Source organism: Eublepharis macularius, chromosome 7, assembly GCF_028583425.1.
Source record: "Eublepharis macularius isolate TG4126 chromosome 7, MPM_Emac_v1.0, whole genome shotgun sequence".
NCBI classification, from domain to species: Eukaryota; Metazoa; Chordata; class Lepidosauria; order Squamata; family Eublepharidae; genus Eublepharis; species Eublepharis macularius.
In genome coordinates, this window is record NC_072796.1 from 110,352,091 (window position 1) to 110,379,171 (window position 27,081).

Consider the following 27,081-nt stretch of genomic DNA (forward strand, 5'->3'; position numbering starts at 1 on the left):
CTCCGAATAGTGCAAATTAGAAAGTCAGTCTTACTGTTCTTAAATATATCTCATCTCATTTTAGGGAAGAAAATGTCTTCAGCAGCAGTAGGTGCCAATAGCAAAACATACACTATCGAAACTCCTAAAAACTCTCTTTGCAGAGGTTCCTTGTGGAATACCAGCTCACTCTTTGAGGAATGCTACTACCAGTGCAGCGTTACACAGGAACACTTTTGTAGAAGAAGGCTGCAAGTTTGTCAGTCTTGACCTTATTAAGATGCTACAAATCGAATCTGTATGATTCAGCGGACACCGACTGTAGTAGAAAAGTACTGCAGTGCATGATCATGGACGAAGACCACATCCCACCCAGAAACTGGAAACTGCTTTGGGAGCACCCAAGATGTCCTCCGCCTCAGAGGGAGAACGGACCTTTGGACACTTACCGTGAAGGGTCCTTCTCCTCTGAGGAAAGGAGGACATCTTGCCCTCCCCAGGTCTCCGTCCTTCTCTACCCTGCTGCCTCATTCTTCTACCTCCTCCGGGTTATGCTTTATTTACAGTACATGTTAATGCAACAGGTGTTTTTTCTCTCAGTATTAACAGTTGCTGAATGATAAATTCAATGTTACTGCTTTGTGGAGTCACCTGAACTGAAGAGAGGGTGGTCCCACAGGCTAGACAGGAAGAGGAAGAAAGTTAGTTCCTGCCTCCCTGATTGGATGGTGGGAATCACCCAAGATGTCCTCCTTTCCTCAGAGGAGAAGGACCCTTCACGGTAAGTGTCCAAAGGTCCGTTCTCTCACTCTAGGGATTCAAAATGGCTTACAGAATGAAATACACAAAACAAAATACACCTAAATGTAGATCTACCACCTTGAGGCGGGTGAAAAATCACAAGGCTGGCCTGGGATGTTTCCTATTTCAGCATGCTGGGTTCCTCAGGGCCACATCTGCAAGCCACAGGCTGATCAAAGGCCAATGGTTCACATCTCTGGCCACACCTAGGATTCAGTTTACCCACAAAAAATGACAGACAAGTCCTCAGCCCAGGTCTTGTTCAGCTGTAATGAACCTTCCCTCTTCATATTCCCTTTCATTCCCCAGTAAAACCTGGAGCATGTTCTTTGAAGTATGCTCCCTCCATTTGTTGCATTTTCCTTGCATAATGAAAACCACTCACCGTGCAAGTTTCTGGAAAGGCCTTGAATGAATGACCCCAGAGTACTCATTACAGTAGAAATACTGTATCCTTGCTTGGAATATTGCTGCAAAGAAACTCAACAGAGAATACACACACACAATAGCGAGTTAAAAAGTGAATCCAGATGTGGGTGTGGGGATCTCCCCCGCATACCATGGTCCAGATGTGGGTGTGGGGATCTCCCCCCCCATACCATGGTCCCCCCCATACCATTTACTAATTGTGAATGAAGAGGCTGCACGTGTATATAATCAATTGACAATGCTAGTATTGGTGTGCTGTGCAGTTCAACTAGTCATAGCTGCTGTGTAACTGATCACAATATTTATAGGTGTTGTTGCTTCTGTGTGATGGTTGCCTTCCCTTCCCCAACCCAGTCCTTCTGTCAGATTTTAAAAAATGGTCCCATCCAACTTCATTAGCAAGCCACATAGCCTGACACCATTACACGTGAATAGAGGCTAGTTATTCTGTAACCGTCCATTACAGCTGTCTACATTTCAAGTCTACATTCTGATGGGTCTGTTTTGAAGACTTGCATCAGCATTGGCTGTGGAGAGTTTTCTTCCAGTCTTTTAGCTGTATTGGTTGTGTTTCCAAAGCTGCAAGTCCAAATAGGATGAATACAGGAATGCATACAATGTTTGCTTCTGAATTTCTGTGTTGCTTCTCAAGGAAAAAAATGCTGTCAGATGTGATGCATGGAATACATTTTGTTATCATACAGCTTAACATTTAGCTGTGTCACTTAGATGGTTGAACAAAGAGCTATACGTTGCAAGGAGATGCCTTAGTTCAGGAAGACAAAGCCATAAACTTCCTGTGGAGTAGCATCTAATGCAGTGGAAAGACACATTTGGGTTGGGGAATGGTTGCCAAACAAGCTCCAGCAGAAGTACATGAGTGTAGACTAGAGCCTCTGACTGAGAACATTGGTCCATGTTGCATGGTGTTCTCCAAGGTTAACATATGCCATCTGAGACTTGTGACCTGAACAGTTGCATACAACATGACCATGTTTGGGGAGGCGGGGTTAGATGATTCAATGGCAGAGCGTATGCTTTCCTTTGAATCCCTATCATCTTCACTTAAGCTGTTTAAAGTAGCAGAGCTGCTGTCCACCAATTGCTTGAGGCCTTGGTGGGCTACAGGAAGTCAGAGGAGATAATCCTGGCCTGGATGGACCAGCGGTCCAATTTTGCATAAGGCTTCATACAACTATGTGTCACTCAGAACTGGCATATTTGTACAGAATACTACCTTTTACTCACATTGTATGAAGTATTTCTTTTGATTCTACAAACATCAAGTCTTTGAATTCTGACAATGCAGTGTATGGACTGGGAATATTTTAATGAAAATTTCCTTAACTCTGTATATGGGACAATAATTAGAATGTGTTTATTTAGAGTTTAATTGGAACAAAATTATTTATTTAAAACGATTTGTATGCCATCTTCCTACCTAAATAGGCTTCCTAAGGTAGTAAATATTAAAACAGTTACAGTTTAAAAAAAAAAACAATTTAAAGTATAAAAACAATTCAATAAAAACATGCAGAAACAGACAACACAGAGAACAGGGAGGAGAAGTAACAGTTAAAGGCGTATGCCAAACCAAAAAAAAAAAAGTCTCCACCCACTGGCAGAAGACAGCAATAGTGGGGGGAGATGAGCCTCCTTGGAGAGGAAGTTCCATAGTTTTGAGTTTCTTCAGGCATGTGACTTCACAAACTCTTTATTTGTATGTTTTCTTATGCCTTTCTCGCTGACCATAGCAGCTGTTGAAAAAACATTAAAGGCACTGTAAAAAAGAAACAACAACTTGCCCCGTCACCAACGCACTTAAAACTGTGAAGAATCCAAATTTAACAGACAATAAAATCACCCCCCCCCCAAATATCTCCATTGTCTTTAAACAATTAGGCTTGATCATCTTGACAAGAATCAAAGATCCATTGTAAATAAATGGCATTAATAGGATTAAACTATATTAACTATAGTAATAGGAAATAAACTCTTATTAATTTAGCTCTTCTAACTAGTACAGATTAAATAAATTTCCTTGGGAAACCTAGTGCTAGGGTATAGAAAATTTTGTACAGAATTCCAAGGTTTTTCAGACCAAAAGCTCAGGTAATGGCATTGCTTTGGTCAACTGGTTTTGCTTTCCAATCTTAAATGTCTTTTGCTGTTTTGACTGATCCTGGGACCCGAAACAGACGTGACGAGTTACCTCAATTCAACCTGGGTTTCCTTGCCTCAAGGTTTGACGGGAAGTGTAGGCGTCCTTGCAGGTGCATCGCTGCATTTTTCCTTCCCCTGCTTGCGTGGCCCGGAGCTACATAGCCGCACGTGCTCTGCCCCCCCCCCATCGCACTGAGCGTCACTTCATCTCCCCCCTCCCTCGTCTGGCCCAGTCCCCGCAGTTCTGGGCTGTGTGGCTTCTGGTGGGGGCCAGGCGAGTGAGGAGGAGATGCAGCATGCTCTGGGAGCCTTTCCTCCCGCTTTCCCGGTGCAGCTCTGTGGGGGCTGGGCCAGGCAAGGGGGGGAGATGAAGTGACGCTCAGTGCGACGGGGGGAGGCAACTCCCCCCTCGCCTGGCCCAGCCCCCACAGAGCGACACCGGGAGAGCGGGAGGAAAGGCTCCCAGAGCATGCTGCATCTCCCTCTCACTCTCCCGGCCCCCACCAGAAGCCGCGCAGCCCAGAACTGCGGGGACTGGGCCAGATGAGGGAGGGGGGGAGATGAAGTGACGCTCAGTGCGACCGGGGGCGGGGAGGCAGAGCACGTGCGGCTATGTAGCTCTGGGCCACGCAAGCAGGGGAAGGAGAAATGCAGCAATGCACCTGCAAGGACGCCTACACTTCCCGTCAAACCTTGAGGCAAGGAAACCCAGGTTGAATTGAGGTAACTCGTCACGTCTGTTTCGGCTCTGGGATGGTCTAGAATCTGAGCTGTTCATTATTCCCATCTTAACCAGATTGTGAGCTGGTTATTTAAGCTTAATGATGCCTAAACTATTGTAGCTGTGGCATCAGAAAAAACTGTCCACTTCCATATTTAATTTACAGGCTATCTTTCTGTAGCATTTCCTGCCGCACTGTGCAGTATTGTAAATATTGTACAGTGCCTGACTTTCCGACAACGCTATTTAAATTTTCTGTAATACACAAATGTGTTGACGTGACAACATGGAGTGACTATTTTTAGGACTTGCTATGTCAGGGTGACAGGTGGCACATGCAGGACATCGGAGTATTCTTAACCTTTCCCCCACTGCCCTACAGTATGTGTAAGGCAGAAATGATTTTCTTTAGAGACCACCCAGAGGCAAAGAAAACTAAGGTCCAAGATGCAGTTACAAGTCTATATTTCACTGTTCTATACCAATATGTCAAATTTCACTGTTCATATACCAATATGTCAAATTTCATCATCTTCATCTGTCTGTTAAGCCTTCTGTGGATTGAATTTTCTTATCTACCATGTAGCCCAGAAGCCATAGCCTGAGATCCACAATGTAGTATGTCCATGGGCTTTAAATCAGCGATGTGATCCACAGACAGATTTTCCATCCCACATACATAAATATAGGCTGTGTTTATAGTTGTCAGGGCTGCTGTGCCGCACATCAGTCATGTTAGATGAGCTAAGTGTGGAGTATGAAGCACAGACAAACCCCTATGCTTGGTCTAGGCTTATACATGGTGGTTCTGTGCTCTGCAGGCAGGCCAGGTCTGGGCTTCTCTAGAGTAAGGTCTCAAGCTTAGTCAGCTGGACTCAAGAGTGTAGACTGGAGCATGAAACTGAAGGCTGGGGCTGGAGCACAGGGCTTGTGCCTAGTGGACTAGGTGATCCAGCAATGCAGCTTTCTCAAGCCGCAGCCTAAATAAAGGTAATGTGGCTCAGCTGCGTTTGCTGGCAGGTGTGGAGGCTCCTGAGACTGCCTACACCTTGGCCAGAATCCTGCGAAGCAGCTCTACTCTCAGAGCTATGTTCTGGATCCAGACTGGGATTGTGTGCTGCCAGTCTGACACTTCGCCTCCTTTGTTCTATCCTGGCCTGGGCCTTCTGCTGATGCCACTTTTGCTGAGTGAGAGCAGGTCCTGAGGGGCTACAGGCCTGGATTCATGTCTAGCCTGATGGAGGCCTAATGGTTATCTCTGAGGCTGGTGGCAAAGTTTCCCTGGCAGAGTGGTCTCGGGCCCTGCTGGAGCATGGCCAGCAGGTGGTGATGCAATGTCAGGCCCACCCTGATCTCTCTTATCCTCCTTCACTGGGAAATTTTCTAATTCAGATATTCCCAGAAAACCCACGTCTGCTTTAAATCATGGTCCTCTGCATCCCATCCATGCATCACAGGTAGATCTAAAATAACTGGCTTTAAAGAAATAGAATATTCAGTTAAAGTGGAAGTTTTTGTTCTTCTCTCACCTTCATAAATCTGCCCTTTTTTCTGTTGCTCCCAGTCATCTCCGAAAAGTCATGTGTGAGTATCAGGATGTATCATGAAGGGGTGCAGCTACCTGGGAGAGAAATGACACTTGCTTGTCTCAGCAAGGGGGTGGATCCAACCTTGTTTCCTTTTTCCATGCATGACCCTAAATGGCTCAGTGTTGCTCTGATACAGGATGGAGTTTTGCCAGTTTTTCAGACATACAGAATCCATGGAGTGGAGACTTACTAATTAATTACATGTGCTAACCAGATAAATAATTTGCTTTGTATATAGCATAGAAACCAGGATCTTGGCTTTTAGACATATGAAATTCTGATTTGGGGGGTCATTTTAAAATACTCCGTTCTGTCTTTCATTGTGCTTTCAGTTCTTTGTGCTAATTTTATTACCTAAGCTAGCTAGCTCAGAGACTGGATTCATAAAACTTACTTATCATGTGATAACTAAACTTCTCCATATGATTGACCAGAATGATCTTTTTAGTATGTTAAATCTTTGGATTGTCCCTTGGAAAATTCTGTAGGCACTCAGTTATGAGTTCCTGCTTACAGATCATCTGATCATTATACATTGCATGTACTGGGGGAGAAAAAGCCACGTAGTTTGTAATACCATTTTGCTTTTCAGTTCTAACAAAGATAAATTACCTGGTAGTCCTGTGAAGCAGATCTAGAGGGGACGGAGAGGGCATAAACAGCTTAGATACTCTGAATATAGAAACACAGCAAGATTAATGCTGCTTCTTTTCACAACCAGCAGTAAATGTAGAAATTAAGGCTGCTGCTTAATAAGTTTTTACTCTGTGTATTTTCTTATTCATGTGATAAACAGAATACACCAGAATAGTTTCAAGTGGGTAGCCGTGTTGGTTTGCGATGAAAGAGCAAGATTTGGGTCCAGTACGACTTTAAAACCAACTAGATTTCCAAGATATGAGCTTTTGAGAGTCAAGGCTACCAGGAGTAGCTTTCACTCTAGTTGAAATCTAGTTGGTTTTTAAGGTGTTACTGGAACCGAATCATACACCAGAATCATACACCAGAATAGTAAGGGATGAATTTTTAAAGCGCATCTTCTTACACTGGAGTTATAAGTAATTCTGTGTTGTTTTGGTATCGAAGGGATACATTTTGGTCACTTTATTTTTTCTTGCTTGAAGGCTTGCTCTATGAATGGGTTCCACATGTTTGATTTCTACTCTTCCCATATGTGTCAAAGCTGAATAATTGGCTTTGCTGAATATGTGGCATGTTGTAGAAGAAGCCATGGCTTTTGTAGTTGTTAGTAGAAAGCTCAGTCCCTGGTATCTCTGATTAAAAGAATCTCAGGTAGCAGATATTGGGATGCTGCCTGGAGAGCTGCTGTCAGTGTAGACAGGGGTCCCCAACGTGGTGCCCATGGGCACCACTGTGCTCGCTGACACCTCTCTTGGTGCCCACTGTTTTTAGAAAGTGGATGTGGCCAGATGGGGCTTTTGCTGAGCATGGCTTCTGATTGGTATTGGAGATTTGATTGGCTGTGCAGATTTTTAAAAATATTACTTGGGCAGAAGCTCCTTCCACAGCACAAGAGGACTGTGTGACTGAAAGTAAGCTGTAGCAGACATTTTGTAGCTGTGCCCATCACACTGTGTCAGAAATCCAAATGTGCCCGCAGGCTTAAAAAGGTTGGGGACCCCTGGTGTAGACAATACTGAGCTAGATGGACTAGACTCGTTGTTCTCAATTTTTTGTATCTTACACCTCATCAACCATTCTTATCAAAGAGCCTGGGCCCCACCATGCTAGAAACAAAAACCCCACTTTTCCCAAGAAGAACACTTTATAGGTTTACGAGCATGAATCCATTATATTTATCATTTACTTATAAGTATTAAAGACGTTAAAAATTGCAGAAGCACAATGGATAGGTAGGGCTAGCAGGAAGCAACACATAAAAGATACTTGTTGATGAGAAGGGGGAACAAAATACTAAAGAGTCCAAGGTTAGTACTAGCATGCCAAATGGACACATATGGCTATTCCATGGTAAGCATGGTTGGCAGGATGGGGTACATCACATTTGCAGGTGGACACAAGGATTGAGGGAGAGTGAATTCTTAGGAGTTGTTTTGAAACCCCTGTGTCCCACTTAGAATACCTCTGTGTCCGACCAGTGGTGCACATGACATTGGTTGAGAACCACTGGGATAGATAGTACTACCTAGTATAAGATAGGTTCCTATAACCTAGTCAATATATTGTTTTCATTGTTACTTTTGACTGTCTATTGTTCTCCAAGAGTGTAGAACTTGCCTTGTGGATCTTTTGCTCTCATACACTCCAATGTTAAGCTTTATTTTAAGAACGGCTCAACTGCAATCTATTAAAACCTTCCTCCTTACGTGTGGGTTCCTTTAGAGAGCAGTTGCTGAGTTTGCCTGTGTTTGGGCAAAAACAACCTGGCGCAAAGCTTAAAGCAGTAATATAACTGACACTTGCTCTTCCTTGGGTGCAGACCAAGAAGCTTTGAGAGATCCTGTTGATCAACTTACTGCCTTTGTGACAGTTCACATGGGGGTTCAAATAAACACAAAGAGAATTCTCTCCCCAGGGCATTGCAAACATCAACCCACAGCATCTAATGTGGTTAGCCCCCCCCCACACACACACTTGCAATCAAAGAAGAAGCGTATTCACCATCTCCCCCTCCCCCCCCCCGTCTTGGATAAAGGCTATTTTGGATCACCAGATTAGAGAAACATAGCCCGTATCCAAGCCTTCCCATTCTGTCCCTCGCTTACTTTGACTCCTGCGCTTTGCATCATCACAGAATCTTCATCAGGCACAATAATTCAGCAAGGCATCAGTTTTCCAGCTCTTGTTCTCATAACTAGAAGTGGGCACGAATAGGGAAAAAACTAAACCGTGTGGTTCATGGTTTGTGATGTTTCACGAACTTTCACGAACTGGTTCGTGGTTTATGGGGTTTATACGCCCCTTTCTGTGCCACTTTGCAGTGGCATGGAAAGGAGCATTTAAACCCGTGGATCAGCTGCTTGTCAGGGATCTCCCTGACAAGCAGCTGATCCAAGCTGCTCCAAGATGCAGGGAATGCCCATTTAAACAGTGGGTGGGGCTTGGCTGGCTGGCTGGGAACTCCTGGCCAGGCAGCCAAGCCCCACCCGCAGTTTAAATGGCCATTTCTCCGCTGCTCCGAGCTGCGGGGAAATGCACATTTAAACAGTGGGGCTTGGCTGGCCGGCCAGGAGTTCCCAGCCGGCTAGCCAAGCCCCACCCACCAGTTAAATGGCAATTTCCCCATGTGGAGAAACAGTGGGCGGGGCTTGGCTGGCCAGCCAGGAGCTCCTGGCCAGCCAGCCAAGCCCAGTCCCAGTTTAAATGGACATCCCCCCCCCCGCTCAAAGTGGCGGGGAAATGGCCATTTAAATAGTGGATGGGGCTTGACTGGCTGTCCAGGAACTCCTGGCCTGCCAGCCAAGCCTCGCATTTTAAATGATCAGGGATCTCCCCGACAAGCAGCTGGTCCGGGAGTTTAAATGCCCCTTTCCATGCCACATCGCAACGGCAGGGAAACGGGCATTTAACCCCCCACTGGTTTGGATCAGCTGCTTGTCGGGGAGATCCTCGACAAGCAGCTGATCCATGGGTTTAAATGCCCCTTTCCGTGCCGCTTTGCAGCAGCACGGAAAGGTGCATTGGGGTTTAACACGAACCGGGAGACCAGTTTGTGGAAGTTCATGGAAAACAAGCATCCACAAAACCACTGGTTTGCGAAGCACGAACTGGCCTGGTTCATGATGAACTTTAGTTCGTATTCTGGTTCGTGCCCATCTCTATTCATAACCAGAGAAGGAAAAATCTAAGTATCATGGTAGCCGGATGATCCTAGGGGTAAGGGACTATTATTCCCAACATGGGAGGAACCTTCTCTGTCTTAACTGGGGAGGAAGGGGCAGCCTTTAGTTTCACAGTTGAGCCTCTGCCTGCCATATCAGCTTTTCTAAAGTGTCTTATTTCCCACCAGTCTCAGATCCCTGTTTCTAGCCATTTTATAGGGAACCCTATAGAAAGGATAGGATGTGGGTCACCCAGCAGGAATCCCAGCTTCATTAACCATATCAAAAATTGCTTGTGCTTGTTTCCCAGGGGAAATAATTGGACTTTGAAGAATTTAATGTTGACTGGATTGTGAATGTAAATATGGAAACATGTCTGTTAAATTACAAACTAAACATTTTTGTTCCCATATTTTATATCTGTACCTGTTGCTTCCTAAATCTCTTGAAAAGCTACTCAACATGTTTTGATTTCATTGGTCAATCAAATCAGACAATTTAACATCCTCACAGGGCAGTTTATCTTGATGGCTACATGTGGAAGGTTGACAGTTTTAGGGGTTCAACTTCACATGTGTTGGTTGGAAGTGAAGACCTAGCAATGCCCATATTCACATAGAAATAAAACTTCATTTTGCCATTTTGATACATAAAAATAGCAAACATATATACATACATGTGCAGTTTTTACAATGGCTGCTGTCTGACATTTTGCATAAGTAATAAATGCACTAACTACCCAGGGTATAATCTTTCTTGTATACAAGTGTTCCAAAGATGACAACTACTGATAAGTATTCTTATCTAGCTTCTCAATAACGGTGTCTGTTTCATTTTACCACAATTTGGAAAATGGCTTCTTGGTTCCTTAAATATGAAACTATTTTATTTACTTCTTTCATTGATTTAGATTTCTTGTGAAATCTGTTCAAGTTGGGAGGGGAATCAGTTTGAGGTTTGAGCAGAGGTGGATTTTAGCAGTCCCCACCACCTTGGTTACTATTGATTGTAGCTACCCACATAAGGATCTTTTAAAAAAAAAAGCTGTCTTTAAAAACATTTTTGCTGCAGACTTCAGCAGATTTCCATGGGGGAATGCCTTGCAATTTTGACCACTTTGAGAGCCGGCAATAATTACCATTTCACTTAAGGCTTAGGTGAAAAGTTATGCATCCCAGCAAGGTTGCCTTGGCAGCTTTAAGTATTCATTCACACTTTCTCCAGCACTACAAAGAACATACCAGGTTTTCTGAAAGGTATAAAATAGCTCTGATAGGTAAAGCCAGGTAAGGAATAGGGGTAGTGGTGGGAGGTATAGTTCCTTTACCCACAAGAACAATTAATGCATTCCAAAGATTTCTTTTAAAAAACAGGGAAAGCCCATACTCCAGCCTGGTCTTAAATGGATTGCTTGGTGATACCAAGGCCCTGTTTTTCAAGGGATTAAATTTAGCATCTAGAGAATCATTAACAGGACATTCTTTGTATGAACAACGTAAACTAATGTTAGTACGCATTTTCTAGATGAATCAATGCTGTAGCTATGATGGGAAGCTTGCCTTGTGTCTATTTCCATGTATTTTAAGAATAAATGCATTGACTGCTTATTTTTTCCTCTTCTCTTTTGGTAAAACGTGCAGAAAATTGCTGTGCTAATTGAGGAAAATCTGTCTGTGACACAGTGGTTTGGCATGCTTGCTGCTTACAATTTGAAGAGCAATTTATCTGTTGAAACTTCAGCCTGGAGTGGCACTTTAGGGACTGAATTGCAGGCAGTCTCTCAGAAACAGCCACTCTGACTTCTCTGAAGCTCGAAGGCTCGTACTCCATCTTTGTCAGGGGCAGAGTTGTGGGTGTCAGTGGGGATGCAAGCTAAGGATCCAATCTTTCTATCTAGGATTAGAGGGGAAATTGTCAGTGTTAAATGTTTGCTGCCTTTTCTATAATCTGGCTGTGGTTTCACTGTGCAGTTGGGAGATTTTGCTTAGATTTCCTTTTTTTTTTTTTTAGAATACTTTTTATTTTATTGATAAGATTAAAAATCCAATAAAAAGGGAAAGAAAAAGAAAAAGAAAAGAAAAAGAAAAAGAAGAGAAGGTAGTTTTAAAATACAGAGTAGGCTAATGGTTGTTGTGGATTTTCCGGGCTGTAGCCGTGGTCTTGGCATTGTAGTTCCTGACGTTTCGCCAGCAGCTGTGGCTGGCATCTTCAGAGGTGTAGCACCAAAAGACAGAGATCTCTCAGTGTCACAGTGTGGAAAAGATGTTGGCAGGTCATTTGTATCTACTCAGGAGGGGTGGGGTTGAGCTGAGTCATCCTGTAAGAGTTTCCCAGGGTGTGGAATGCTAATGGCGGGAGGCTTCACTGTATCCTGAGGAGGCTCTTTTGCATATGGATTGGTGCTTGATGTACTAAACTTCTCTGCAGGGCTATTTTCGGGTATAGAGTGTTTTGTTAGCCTGGTGTTTTTCAGGGCTGGAAACCATGCTCTATTCATTCTTAAAGTCTCTTCTTTCCTGTTGAAATTGTGCTTATGCTTGTGAATTTCAATGGCTTCCCTGTGCAGTCTGACAAAGTAGTTGGAAGTGTTGTCAAGTATTTTAGTGTCCTGGAATAGGATACTGTGTCCTGTTTGAGTTAGGCTATGTTCAGCCAGTGCTGATTTTTCTGGATGGCCAAGTTTGCAGTGTCTTTCATGTTCTTTTATTCTTGTCTGGATGCTACGCTTTGTGGTCCCGATGTAAACTTGTCCACAGCTGCAGGGTATACGGTATACTCCTGCAGAGGTGAGGGGGTCTCTACTGTCTTTTGCTGATCGTAGCATCTGTTGTATTTTTCCGGTGGGTCTGAATACTGTTGGTAAGTTGTACCTTTTCATAAACTTTCCCATCTGATCAGTGATTCCTTTGATATATGGCAAAAACACTTTTCCTGTGGGAGACTTTTTTTCCTTAGTTGTTTGATTTATCCTTGGTTTACTCGCTCTTCTGATTTCATTTCTGGAGTAGCCATTTGCTTGAAGTGCGTGGTTTAGATGATTAATTTCCTCATTGAGAAAGTGCGGTTCACATATCCGTCTTGCACGGTCTACTGTTTTTATTACGCCTCTTTTCTGTCGAGGGTGGTGATTGGAGTTTTTGTGTAAGTTGTTTTCCTGTAGACCTTGTGACCTAACTGAAAGTTTGGTTTAGATTAATCATCTAAACCACGCACTTCAAGCAAATGGCTACTCCAGAAATGAAATCAGAAGAGCGAGTAAACCAAGGATAAATCAAACAACTAAGGAAAAACAGTCTTCCACAGGAAAAGTGTTTTTGCCATATATCAAAGGAATCACTGATCAGATGGGAAGTGATGATGGTTGGGAAGGCAGAGATCTTGAAGGACATTGTACTTCCTACTCTCAGTGGAGTTCGTCTGACCCTTGCAGACTTGGTTAAGAGCCCAGGGGTTATACTGGATCCAGCACTACTATTAGAAAAGCAAGTTTCGGGAGCTGCAAAAAATGCTTTCTACAACCTCAGACTAGTGTGGAAGATGGCCCCCTACCGAAACACTGCCAATCTGGTTACCTGGATTCATGCCATGGTAACATCAGGATTTAAATACTGTTATGCACTGTACATAAGTCTCCCCTCTAAGTTCCCCTTTCCTAATTGTTCTGCAGTTAGGCTGAAAGATAATCTCTAACTTGGACTGCCCTAGTAAGCTTTATGGAGTAGGAATTTCAACTTGGCTCTTCTTTACTTCCGATGGCAATTACTTCCCAAAGGTGGACTAGGCAGTCCACGAGGCCCATTTCAACTGTATTGTAAGATATGCGCAGTGTGACATCTAACCATCACTGGCATGCAAGGTAGCTAGCAGAATAAAATGCTGCTTGCTGCTGTAGCTTCTCTCTTGGCCTGCATTCAAATTCTGCTATGCCCTTCCTATTTCCTTATCTCAGAGAGGTCCCTTACCCATAAGTAGGATTTTAAAGAAAATCTGGCAGAATTCTTTGTGCAATTAAGAGTTGCAATGAACTGAAATTTCCAAGATGTTTTTGAACATTACATGTGAACCACCAAAATAATAGTGGCTGTAATCATTAATCTGCTGCTGCTGCTACTCTGCTGCTGCCGGTATAAAGATACTGGTGGATGTTCATTATGGGGGAAGTGGACTTTCAAAGGCAGTACAGTTCAAGCATCTGATTGATGACCAAACCTTTGTGACAATATTAGTATGTATATGCCAGATACTTCTCTGTTTTGAACCATGTGACTAGAGGGTCTGTAAAGGTTTTTTCTTCTTTTTCTAGCTCTGTGCCATTGCTGTATATGTGTCTTTTAAAACAATATCAAGGGATTTGGAATTTTTCATGTTCTCTGGCTGGGCACACTCAATCCATTTTTTATCTTCAGTGAGATTTTAGAACTCCAAGCTGCTTCCATGTGTGTGTGTGCATGCATGAGGGAAGACATTCTTCCTTAAATACAAGGAGTGTGAATAATCTTTCTGGCATCTACTCTAGGATGTTACAGTAACTATGTTGGTTAGCCAAGCAAGGCTGTCCAGAATGCGGCTGTGTTCTCATTGCCACAGGCAAATGCCAGGGTTTTAAATCCACTGCTGATGTATATACAAATGCTGACTTCATATTTTTTCATGCTTACATAAGGAAGAACTGCAAATGTCCTTCAGTATTTTGAAGCACTTTTATATAAGCTATGTGTCAGTTTAAACTTTTTTTTTTTTGTCTGGAGGCAAGAATCAGTCCCATATAAAAATAATAGAGGTGTAGGAAATGGCACCTGTTTGGAGAACTGGCAGATCAGAGCAAGAATGGTAAAAGTTAAATCAGAGCTAGAATGCAGAGATGTAGATCTATCTATCTATCTATCTATCTATCTATCTATCTATCTATCTATCTATCTATCTATCTATCTATCTATCTATCTATCTATCTATCTATCTATCTATCTATCTATCTATCTATCTATCTATCTATCTATCTATCATCTATCTATCTATCTATCATCTATCTATCTATCATCTATCTATCTATCTATCATCTATCTATCTATCATCTATCTATCTATCATCTATCTATCTATCATCTATCTATCATCTATCTATCTATTTTTTTATTATTATTTTTTTGCAGCCATCACTTTTTGGCACAGGAGCTAAACATTTCCAGGTAACTTTGCAGGCCCTTTTACAGATGTTGAGAATAATTCACTCTTTGCTTTTGCTCAAATAAGTGATGAAATCTTTAGGATGCAACAGGTTACAGTTTCCTCTTGTTTCATATACAAGATTTTACTCATGCAAGCCATGGCATCAGGAAGGCCACCCCCCCCATCCCAGAAGATCTAGCGGTGCCAGTAGGGGCAATGAGAAAACATTCGTGATTTAGCCCTGTTTCATGAATTTAGTGCTCAGTTTATTATATCTTTAACTTCAGCTCAGTCCAGTTTGAGCTAGGTGAACAATTAGGTGGTTCAAGGTATGAGTTGATTCATGGGCTTCAGCTCACAAGATGATGCCACCTTTCGTGTTTATAGGTAACACAGCTTATGGTATACAGGGTACATTCTGATTACCATATTGAGGGTATTGTCTGACATGGTGGAGACTCTGTGGCTTCTATATTTGTGAGAGAGATTAGTGGGTCATTTGGACACTGTATCACATGAAAAATGTATGCCAAAATTGAGATGTGCCTTACCTGTCCCCTGTTAAGATCTATTTTATTTGTATGCTACAACAGACATGTATGTTTGTCCCAGTCAAGAACCTGACTCTTTGCTGTGGGCTTCCTCCCCTTGTACAGAGAGCATGCTTGAAAGAGCCTTAATCAAACTCCAGTTTACCATGACATTTTGGTGCAGATTCCTGGTGAAATTAGAGGTTGTTTCTTCTCCACAAACCAGGATTCTGAAATGTAATTAAACCTGGGGAGGAGGGGACACTGACAGCGTTCGAGCACAGCAACAAGCCAGGTTCATCACAATCGGAGCTTGTTTTGAGGTCTGAATGCATAGTTTGTCTATGTGCCTGTTGTCTTTCAGAGCTGCTTGAAATGATCCACTAAATCTGCCTGATGTATGCTTAAGTAAAAAGGGCATGTACCTTCCTGCATCTTTTTGATACTGTTATAGAAAAGAGAACAGGAGTTTGGTGGCACACTGTGGCAGCAGCCGAGAGCTTTTCTGCTTCAGTCATTATACTCAGCCTGTAATGTGGCATAGCTCCAAACTCTGTATCGTCAAGCCTTTTTTCTTCTCTGTTCCCATGTCTAAGGGATTGGGGGAGGGGGTGTTAACTTAGCTTTTCTCTTAAGGGCATCTGCAAAAACTACAAAAACAGGCAATTTTTGTGGAAGGGGAGCAGCATACTTGCACAGATGCTTCCTCCCCACACATTCAGTGAATACATGGGGCTGTCATTTGTACCGTGCTAAGGAAACTTGGCCATAATTCTGGGGTGGGGTTATGTTGTGTGGAGAAGAATCACTCTTCATTTTGGAGCAATAAACCTGCTTGTTTTCTGCTTTCTGCTGTAGCTGCTTGAAATTTGGCTGTCTGAGTGTAATTCCACAGCATAAGCATCTATTCCTTGTCAAGGCAGCAAATATTTTTAAGTGCCATGAGATTAGCTAAAACTCTTCAGCCAAAGGGCATCAGTCATCCAACAGAGAGCTGCTAGCTTTTCTAGTCTGGATGAAAGCCTTCTTGTGTCAGGCACCATATAAACACATTAACAGATGCAGATTATATCTTGAGGATCTCACTTACTCTGTGTCTTGGGTTCCTTTGGTACCAGAAAAAAGCTTGAGAGAGGATGTACTGAATTTTAATTTGATTTTTAAAAGGACTATTGAACCTCCTCAGAGGAAAATTTTCTCAGACAGATGTTCAGAGCCTGTGCTCTCATCATTGTACAATGTGGAAAGTGTGCTTGGTAGAGCATGCTGAAAATGAAGCCAAATTCTTAGTAAGAAACCATCCGCTGTAGAATGTTACTGCCTTGGTTATGATGAAGCCAAGACACATAGTAATACATCAGTTATATAAAGACCATTGGGTCCAAAACTAAATGTCTCACAGTTATCCATTTATGCAGTCTTTTAAATAACCTCTACTAGAAACTTAAAATCTAGAACAGTTTAGCTAATCTTTATTACATATGGCCCAGAACTTCTTTGATTATCCTAAAAATAAAAGGCTCAGTTAAGTAACTGCAAATAACAGCAGTGTTCTGAGTGTCATTGTGATCATGTGGCTAAAAGATTTATAGTTGGGTTTGGGAGACCTATATTGAATCTAAGGGCAATTGGAACGTTTATCTGTTTCCTAAAAAACACTACTCAATGCAGTTTGCACTCATATTCAGGAAGCATTTCCCACAATCTGGATATACTAACTCTAACTACTGTAGGTCTTCATCTTGAAGATCACTCCTGAGACTGATCCAGAAAGCATTGTCCACTCTCAGTTGACTTTTTTTGATCATGTGGCCAGATTTGATTGGCTGCATAGTGTTGGAACATCCTCTTCCTCTTCTTTATGTGATCCCTAATTAGCTGAGATTTCTAGTCCAGATTTTTTTTTACCCTAATCTTGCCTCTGCCACTGGCTCATTATACAGCCTTGTTAAAATTGCTATAGCATTACAGAGGAATATAATAAAAATACTAAGCAACATGTAAACTTAAAATGCTGCCCTAAATTATCAGAGTCAGAAGTGTTTGTAATTTGTAATGGGATACAGATATAATACATCTGGGAGAGGCTGAGGCTATATTGATGTATCAGTCATGGCTTTTTAATGGGACTGCACTTTAGGTCACAGTGTACAGAACTTCTTATAGCCACAGTAATAGGAGCTAATTGTGATTATCATTGTATTCCATGCTTAGCAGTGGAATCCTGCACAGTTTCTCCAATCTGTGGTGGTAGAAAGTGCCATCAATTCATAATTGACATATGGTGACCCCTGGTGGGGTTTTCATGGTAAGAGACTAACAGAAGTGGTTTTACATTGCCTGCCTCTGCAACCCTGGTCTTCATTGGAGGTCTCCCATCCAATTACTAACCAAGCCCAACCCTGCTTAGCTTCTGAGATCTGATGAGAGGCTGACCTGAGCTATCCAGTCTAAGCATATTGGTTACAGTTGACTTGGACTGAAGTAACTCTGCATAGGATTGCTCTGAAGTTCTTTTATTCCCTTTAGGACTGCTGTTTACATGACTGTAAAGTGTATTTTAGAGACAGCCAATGAATTATGGATATTTTGAACAGTCATGCTGTTATGTGTGAAATATTGTTGCTTGTGGTTGCCCACAGCAGTGTGTGTGGGATTCTGTCACAGGTCCTTTGTGTAGGGAAGATGTCAGGACACCGTCTATCTGAAGGCCCACTTCTTTTTTTAAAAAAAAAATTGTATATAACAGGCTTTACAAAATTCGGTTATCACATTACAAAACATATAAAGATTATGACATCAGAAAATAGGCAGAGCAAACAATTCAGAAAGGTCGGTTTCTAACATCTACATCAGCAACTGCTGAAGGCCCACTTCTTGATCTCAGCTGCAGCTATTACCCACCGACCTCAAAATTAGATAGAAAGGGGGTTTCGAAAACCTTATTCCTCCTCCTGCCAGTTCCTCCTCTCTCAGACTGTGTAGGGTAGTCCAAGAATATCAGCCATCTTTCAGCTACTTTTAAACATGGCCTGGCAAGTAATGGTCTCCCTGGCTGCTCATTCTTTTCCGCTCACGAGGTATTCCTTTCCCCATGGGAAGCAGGAGGCCAGCCTGTCAGCAAACAAGGTTGGGACTGACGTCTCCCTGAGCTGCACCAAGCCTCCACCAACAAACTGGCAGCACCAGCATCTTTTGAAATGAACCGGCTCTGATTCTTTCTTGTTATTTAAAAATAGTGGATTACTAAATCAGAAGTCCTTTAGACTCTTGTTTGCTCATCAAGCTAAAGAAATATTTTAGATATGTTTTCTGTTTTGTTGAAGTGAATGCCAGTCCATTCCTGAATGTAGCCCTTTTGGGGATGGCAGCTTACTGTTGGAACATCTTTCCTCATGCAGAACTTGTAATTTCTGCTCTTGCTCTCCCCATGTTTATTCTCCTGCTTTTACAGAGTAGTGATCATTCCCCCATGTTTTAGAATGCTCTTGTATGGATACGTGTTCAAAATAAACAGTAGAGATGGGCATGAACTGAATTACAAGACAAAGTTTGTCACGAACCAGGCCATTTTGTGGTTCATGAACTGGTGGTTCGTGGGAGTTCATTTCTCACGAACCACAATGAATTTTAGCCCAGTTCATTTGGTTCATATTTCAGTTCGTCACTACAGACAGCCTACTGCCGATCAATCAGTTTCCTAGGCAACGGGGGGGGATGGGCTCTCTGCAGATCTTCGCTAACCCGAAAGTGACGTTTTCACCAACCTAACGAACCAGTTTGCAAACCGGGGCAAGTTTGTGAAAGTTCATGGTTTGTGGTATGCGATGAACCCCAAACTGCATGGTTCAGAATTTTCCTGGTCCGTGCCCAGCTCTAATAAACAGTAGAAATGTAACCTTCCAACAAACATACTCCATTCTTTGTAGCTAGGAAAAATGGCTTTACCATTGGATCTGGGATGACATGAGTTCTGTAAAATTCCTTTTTAATTTGTTGATGACTTGTAATGAACTAATCACTCCCAGATGTGCAAACTAAAGTCAGCATATATTTGAGATGAAAGTAACCTGTATTTAGTGCTTAGTGAACGCTAATCTTCTGCACATCCACTAGATTTAGATTTATTCGTGTTTATTCAGTAACCAGACAGGGCTCCAATGATCATTGGCTTGTAATATGTGAAGAATTTAGGTCACAGGGTTTTGCAGCATTATACTCTAAGAATATCAATGTAAGTGGGATAATAATTGATGGATGAGAATACAATCCCTGTCTGAGTGCAGCAAATAGTTTTTTATGGCCTAAACTATAAGGATCTTTACTGTTTAATAAACCTTGTCTGTTGCATTGTTCTGTTTTTAAAATGTGAAATATAGAGTGCATGCCAATTAGGACTTCCACTTTCTGTAGACAACTGCTTATATGAGACACCCTTCCACAGCTGACTGTCTAAGCCCAAGGACCAGAGCAGATGTAAGATTGCCTAATCTCCTAACCATGTTTAAGCAATCAGGATTGTCCCATAGTTTTACATGCTTCTTCCCTTCCTATGTTTCCTCTTTTCTGCCTCCCCCCTTCATTTTTTCATAGTTAGGCATTGGTAGTGTTGTAAATCATAATTTAGAAAACTCATTTTTAACAAAGATTGCAAAGCATGGTTTGTATAGTTTCAGAAATAGAAAGAGTGGAAGAGAAATACATGAGCAGGTCCCACTAATAAATACTGTAATTGTTGAATGCTTGGATCTGCACTAGTGTTTCCACATGCTCTGAGAGTCTTTGTCTGTGACTTTCCTGCATTCGCCCTCCCATGGCAGCCTGATATCCCCCCTTGTTCCTGTAGATCCCCTCTTCCCCAGGAGCAGGATTTTGGGGGGCTCATTGGCTGCCACAGGAAGGGAGGAGGAATTTAATTCTGTGTGTGTGAGGACTTGCACTCATGGAAATGCTAGTGTGGATACAAGCTATTATATCTGCAGAGGTTCTGCATTTCTCCTTATGTGAACTGTGTGTCAGTGAAACACTACTATGTCTGTTTCGGAGCTCACTCTTTACCCCCGAAGCCTGGTTGAGACATCGTAAATTGTTTCCTCCCATTTTTGATCATTCAAACCCACAATATTTTATAATATTTTAAGTTAAGCTAACTTCTACTGATAACTAAATATATTGAGAAGTCTAGCACTGGCTTTGTTATTGTTGCTCCACTGAATATCTGATACGCCGGTCCCACCTGACACAGCTGGGGAGGAGGTGTAGAGCAGCCCGGGGAGTGAAGAACCAGAGTGGAGAACTGCACAAGAGATGAGAGACAGATAAAAGAAATTGACCTGCAGGGACAAGAGATAGACATATGAAATTGACCTGCAGGAGAGGACCTACAGCACTGGGTGAGTGGCCAGCATTGAATTGTGTCGAACTGCAGAGGGAGCAGCTGTTTCGATCCGTGGGACAAGCGGAGACCCAGAAGCAGCAGCAAGAGCAGCGTTGCAGATACGGTGTGAGGGCCTGTCTGGACTGGCTGTACATTGTGCCTGAGCTGCCAGTGGAGTTGCCTCGCTGCCTATTGCATTGTCAAGCTGAGCCGAGCCAAGTCAGGCTAATTCTAGCCTTCTTGCTATGGATCCACCATCTTGCCATCTTGTATAGTATAGGAGTACTATATTGTGGGATGATGGTGTGTGGCTAGAGTCTCACCCAATGCCCTATGGAATTAAGCTTCAATGTAAACTTCTGCTGGGAAGGACACTGAACTGCTTAGCCGGTGGTGAGGTCTACTTCTGACTGCCTGTCTGTTTGGCCACTTTAACATCGGGAAACTTTGAAGCCAGGTGGTTAGATGTAGGCAAGGGGTGCCGGGGTGTGGAGAAAATGAAAGATGGTCTCTGGGAGATGGCTGGAACCAACTACCGGCCGAAATGCACATTATGTGGGAGGAGAGTGGAGAGTACCATCAGTCAGGAATTTGGGCGTGATCCTGGATTCCTCCTTATCTATGGAGGCCCAGATTACGACGGTTACCTGGGCTGCTTTTTTCCATCTTCGGCAGGCCAGGCAGCTGGCCCCCTATCTCTCAGACCAGGACCTAACGACAGTGATCCATGCAACGGTCACCTCCAGGCTGGATTACTGTAACTCACTCTACGCAGGGCTGCCCTTGGGTATGATCCAGAAACTACAGCGGGTCCAGAATGCTGCTGTGTTTGACGGGAGTTCCTTATAGGACACATATTACACCAATTCTGCAGCAGCTCCACTGGCTCCCCGTGGAATTCCAGATTTGGTTCAAGGTGCTGGTTTTGACCTATAAAGCCCTAAACGGACTGGGACCAGCATACCTAAGGGACCGCCTCTCCCTGTATGTGCCCTGGAGAACGCTCCGATCAGCTGGAAAACATCTGCTGGTGGTCCCTGGCCCCAGGGAGGCTCAGTTGGCCTCAACCAGGGCAAGGCCTTTTCGGTCCTGTCCCCAACCTGGTGGAACTCTCTGTCTGAGGACTGCCGGGTCCGTCAAGATCTTCTATCATTTCGGCGGGCCTGTAAGACGGAGATGTTCCACCAGGCATATGGTTGAGGCCAGCATGCAATCCTCACTGAGCCTCCCAGCAGCCTCCCACTAAGTGTGGGGTTATACACTGTCCACCGGCCAGCTGCCCAAGATATGGGTAAAGCATGTGGCTATGTAGTGCCCCATTCGTTAGCTGACCCTCGTATGGGTTGCAGTACATTATCTGTCCGCTTCCCTCCTCCTGTATACTGATGGGCAGGAATCTGGAATTGACCGTATCTTGGGACAGATTATCTGTTTTTTGATTTTATGATGAACTGTAGTTTTATGAATTGTTTTTAATATTTGTATTGTATTTTTATAACTGCTGTACCTCACCCTGAGCCCACTTGCGGGAAGGGCGGGTTAGAAGTGTAAATAATAATAATAATCAGCCACTATAATCAAATTGCAGCAACGGCATGTATAAGCGCCATGTGAAGTGCTGATTCTTATGACTGGTGTCTCCATAAAACTTCAAAACAAGTATAAGCACAAATTTTGCTGAAAATTTTCCTGCATTGACAGAGTGGGGGTGGAGAATGGTATCTCCTGAACAAGCATGCATGTTATAACAACTAGCACACGTTGGTTTGCAGCAACGTAGAATAGGTGGAGAACAGCAAGGACTTTCAGGGGGCATCTTATTTTCTGTTGTATACTCTCCTCCACTATTTCCTTTCCCTTCCCCCAAAGCCCCCATAGACTCTCCTCTTTTCCTGCTTCCTTTTTCTCCTTCCCACCCACCTACCTTTATCTTGTCCCCTGTCTTCAGTTTTCAATTATTCCTTCCCCCTGGCAGCCTCTTCCTGGGAAAATGGCACTCAGTGCTGACTACTGGCTCAGGCCCAGTTGTGCAGTGGGGAACTTGAGAGGAGACATCTGAATTTCCCTTATCCCCCTCCCTGCACATTTTCCTCAGTTTCTCCTCCTGGCAACCACATATCCTCACCTTCCCATGCTTCCTTTTCTCCTACTCACCCAATCAACATACCTTTTGTCTATCCCCCATTTCCAGCTATATTACTTATTTATGTCATTTATACTCCACTTTTCTTCCCAGTGGGGTCCCAAAGCAACTTACATCATTCTCTTCCATTGTGTTTTCACAACAACCCACATTAGACTACGAGATTGTGACTGGCGTAAGGTTACCCGGCGAGCTTTTGTGGCAGAGTGGGGATTTGAACTTAGGTCTCCCAGATCCTAGTCTGAAACTCCTAACCACTACACAGTAGTTTCTGGCTTTCTTGTGGTGATACTATTGAGCAACAGTGAACAGCCAGGCCTGGGTGACTCATGCAAGTAGCTTGATGGTTGCTGCTAAGCCTGGTCCTGATGAGTCCTCCCTCAAAGAGCAAAAGAGCCCTGCAACGGGTTCTACCCCTTCCCTCTTCTTTTTATTGACCGAAACCGAAGCTGGCACTACTGTTGTGGTTGTCTAGCAACAGCCACAACAGCCACTCGGAGGGCATTCATTTCTTAAAACTACAGGTGCTGCTTCTGTTATTGGGGGGGGGGGGGTTTAAACCCCCACTCCATGTCCTTTTTTTTTTTTAAAGATTTCAGGTTTATATAAAGATATGTCTTGTTTGTTCATGGCTTCATTCTCCAGATTTAAATATTTGGCCTTGTTTAGAATTAGATATATTGATGATACTGCTAAGGAGCATAACTTAAAACCTGAGCTCTTCCAGCTCACGTACTTTTGTACTACAGAATTATATCCATGGGAGTCAATGGATTTGTTTCACTGTCTCTGTACACCTGAAATTTACTCAGGCCTTAAAGAGAACCACAGTCTAGCACAAAGCCAATGAACCTCTACCGCCCTTGGATGCCTGAAGGTTTCCTGACCCTTGAGATGACATGCACATTGATGGAGCTACATAAATCTGTAAAACAATTTTCAGAAATGATACAGGTTAATAATAGTATGGATAGGAACTGCTTGGATATGAGATCGGTCCGGAGGCTAGTGTATTAGTTCTCAATAAGCAAACTTCTTGTTTGCTTGAGCAGATGTAAAAGGAAGCTTGGGAGGGCGGTTGTGGTTGTGTGTGTTGTTCAAACGAACTTCGTCTTTCTGATTCTCCAGTATCTTAACTTTACACTGCTTTGTCTAGGTTCAGCTGCATCTAGAAGAAGCCGTGTAAAGTCTAGAGTATATAGAACCAGATGGAAGAAGTAAACTTTCCCCAACATTAACAACAGCTGCTTTTCTCTTTGAAAAACAAATTTCCTTTTTCCTGGTAGTTAGAACATCTAACATCTACTGGGTATTGAAATATCTGCTTGCTGCTATTCAAAATATGCCGGATGCCTTTTAAAGAAAAATTTTTACATCCTGTTTCTGAGTCAACCTACAAATCTACTTTTGATAATGCTATGCATAGCTTTTCTGTACTATGACCATTTCTGAAGATGGAGTTATTGGAAGGATAGCCTCATTCAACTTAAGAGTTAAGCTGAGCAGATCAAGAGCTGTTAAGTTTTGGCTAACAGAAATAGGTGGGAAAGTGGGCCTTGCTTGTTGCTGAATTCCTCTTAAATGCAGTTAATTATTGGCTTTGATGGATGTTCTTAGGCAGGCTCAAAATTTGTCATCGTTGTCCTTCTTCAGATGTTCCCAAACTTGTCATCCTCTTTAATTTGCACCCACAGGCTATGTGGACAAGAGACAGAGGCTTCCTGTAGTAGTACCAAGGTTTCTGAGCGTTTTCTTTATGAAAGGTCATTGTTCTAGTTTCTGTTTATGCCTATTATATGTGTTGGTTTCTGTTGCTGGACTTCAACAAAAGTCCTCCTGCCCCCTTCTCCCCTGCCAAAAAGTCTAAAAGCAGAGACAAGATAACAGCCGTCTAATTAAAAAAAACTTACCTAGATTTAAACAGCTTTAAATTGTTTGTAACACAGCACGCTTAAATTTTAGTGTAAACCACTATGCAAATTCAGGAGCGGATAGAAAGGAGGAGTAGAAATATTGTCCTAAATAACAAAAAGGATTCGATGGTTTAAAAACTATTGCCTACTTAATTGTTTCAAGAACGATTACCTCTTGAATTGAATGGGAAGAACTCTCTTTGCAAAGCTAGAGTGAATTTACTTCTTGTACTTCACTTTTGTTTACAGAGAGCAGCATTAACTTCTGATAAAGACTTGTACCTTGACAACAGCTCCATTGAAGAAGCATCAGGAGTCTATCCAATTGATGATGATGACTATACTTCTGGGTCTGGCTCAGGTAAGCCAGTGTGCTTGTGAATAAAAACTTGTTACAGCCACTCTGCAAATCTCACTGTCCCTATGCAGTTTTTCATGGATGGATTTGTGCACTTGTATCTTATGCTGTGTGTGAAGCAGACTTTAGTCAACATGTCCTAGAGCAGAACATCATCCTTCAAAAATGTGGAGCATTCATTATATTTTTATAGAATGTGCCACATTCCTAAAATTCTTAGAACTCAAAATTCTAAAAATTAACTTCACTGAGCAGAAAGAGCCAGTGACTTTAGATGTGTCCTAAGCTGCCATCCCTTCCTGGGTAGTTGCTGGCCTCAGTTTTGGCCCCTCCCCGCTGCAGGATCGCCTCTCCTCCTGTGCTCCACCACTGCAGCTCCACTCATTTGAACAGGTCCTTCTGCAGATACCAGCCTGCAAATAGGCAAAGTCAACAGCTGCCCACATAAACACATTCTCTGTGATGGGTCTCTCCTTATGGAATGGCCTGCCTGACTAGAGGTCAGGAAAGCTACCATTATCTTGGCTTTCCACAAACTATGCAAAACTGAGTTTTTTCAGGTGGGCTGTGCCCCCCCCTTACACATTGCCACCCATCATAAACCTCCCTGCACAGGCTGGGGGCTTGATCGGCAGTTCATTGCAGTCACTACTCATCACTAATCTGATCCCTAGTTATCAAGCAGAGAGCCCTGATCCAAATCCACACTCTCCTCTTTCCAGGGACTTCACCGGACAGGCAGCCAGTTCCCTGTATTCACTGCCTCTCACCCATCTACTGCCCAGGGCTGTTGGGGAAAGGGAGCACAGTGTTTACTCCCTCAATACACTCTGGGGCCCCCGCAAAAACCATGGGTGGGGACCCCCCCCATTTCATCCACTATGTGCGTCACTTCCTCATGACTAATAGCAGTTTTCCCCTCCCATCCTAGTCAAGCACAGTTTTGTTGCTGGGATGGCGCAGTGGCAGAGGTCCTTCCATCTGGGAGGCTGGTGGTCTGCATAGTTGCCACCTCAGTGGTGGCAGTGGCGGTGGCAGTATTTGATTCCCCCCCCCAAAGACAGCCAAGATGAGTTTAGCTGCTGGAAGTGTAGCGGCAGTGCCCTCCATGCCTCCCACCTGGCTGCCTGATGTCCTGCATGTTGGCCATGTCAACAGTGGGAGTGGCGTCTTCCCCGTCACTGCTGTCCAGGCGACTTCATGTTCCCCAGCTCAACAGAAGCAGTGGCGGCAGCATTTCACCCCCACCCCAGCGACAGCTTTCTTCCTAACCCCAGCATCTCCCAGAAGAGGACGAATTGTCTATGCATGTACAGACCGCATATAAATGTTTTTATTTATTTAAATTATTTATAGTCCGCCCTTCTCACTGAGACTCAAGGAGGATTACACAGTGTAAAACAATATGAAAAACAGCTGGGACATCCAATAAACAGTGCAATAGGGCTTGGGCTGCAAAAACTTGAAACGCAGAAATCTGATTCAGAGCTGAAACAAAGCATAAATTATGCATATCATGGAGCAAGTGGATTGAGAATTTTTCTCCCTTTCCCAGAATAGAATTTAAGGACACCCGGTGAAATTTAATGAGCCTTACTTTGGAGGCAGAAAAAAGTGCTTCTTCATAGTGCATAGCTTGGAAACTCTCTGTCACAGGATATGGAAGCAAGAGACTGAAGGATTTCAGGAGGATGTTGAGTGCATGCTTGTTGATGCTGGAGCTCCCCTTCCCTTCACCGTAATTTCATTTCCTGAATTTTCCTGAAATTTTACTGTTGAGTCAGTTGTATTTTAAGTTTCGACATGGTGATAAAACACAGATTTAAACACTTATATTTTGTTGGATTTATTCAGTAAATGAAGAATTGAGACAGAACGGGGATCTGGTGTTGAATAATTGGTTAAAGTATTAGAGATAAAATGGCCATAGTAGGCTGCTTGCATAATGTACCCTCCCCTGCTCTGAACAATGGGTTAAATGCATTCAAGTAATGGAAAATTAAACTTAGACAGCCATGCACTACCGGGCACATCTAATAGGAATCCAATCAGTTATGGCTGCTAGGATTTCAGTGTAAAGGAGTCACAAGATAATCAGTTTGATATCAGT

The 27,081-nt window shown here is 43.1% G+C and overlaps 1 protein-coding gene across 2 annotated transcripts in view; it reads left to right on the forward strand.

Annotated features, from left to right (window-relative positions):
* SDC2 (syndecan 2) overlaps positions 1–27,081 on the forward strand; it is a 93,742-nt gene that overhangs the window by 60,856 nt on the left and 5,805 nt on the right. For both annotated transcript variants that reach the window (XM_054985624.1, XM_054985623.1), the window contains exon 2: positions 24,863–24,974. In XM_054985624.1, coding sequence (XP_054841599.1) covers positions 24,863–24,974 — 112 coding nt within the window. The remainder of the gene's footprint in view (positions 1–24,862; positions 24,975–27,081) is intronic.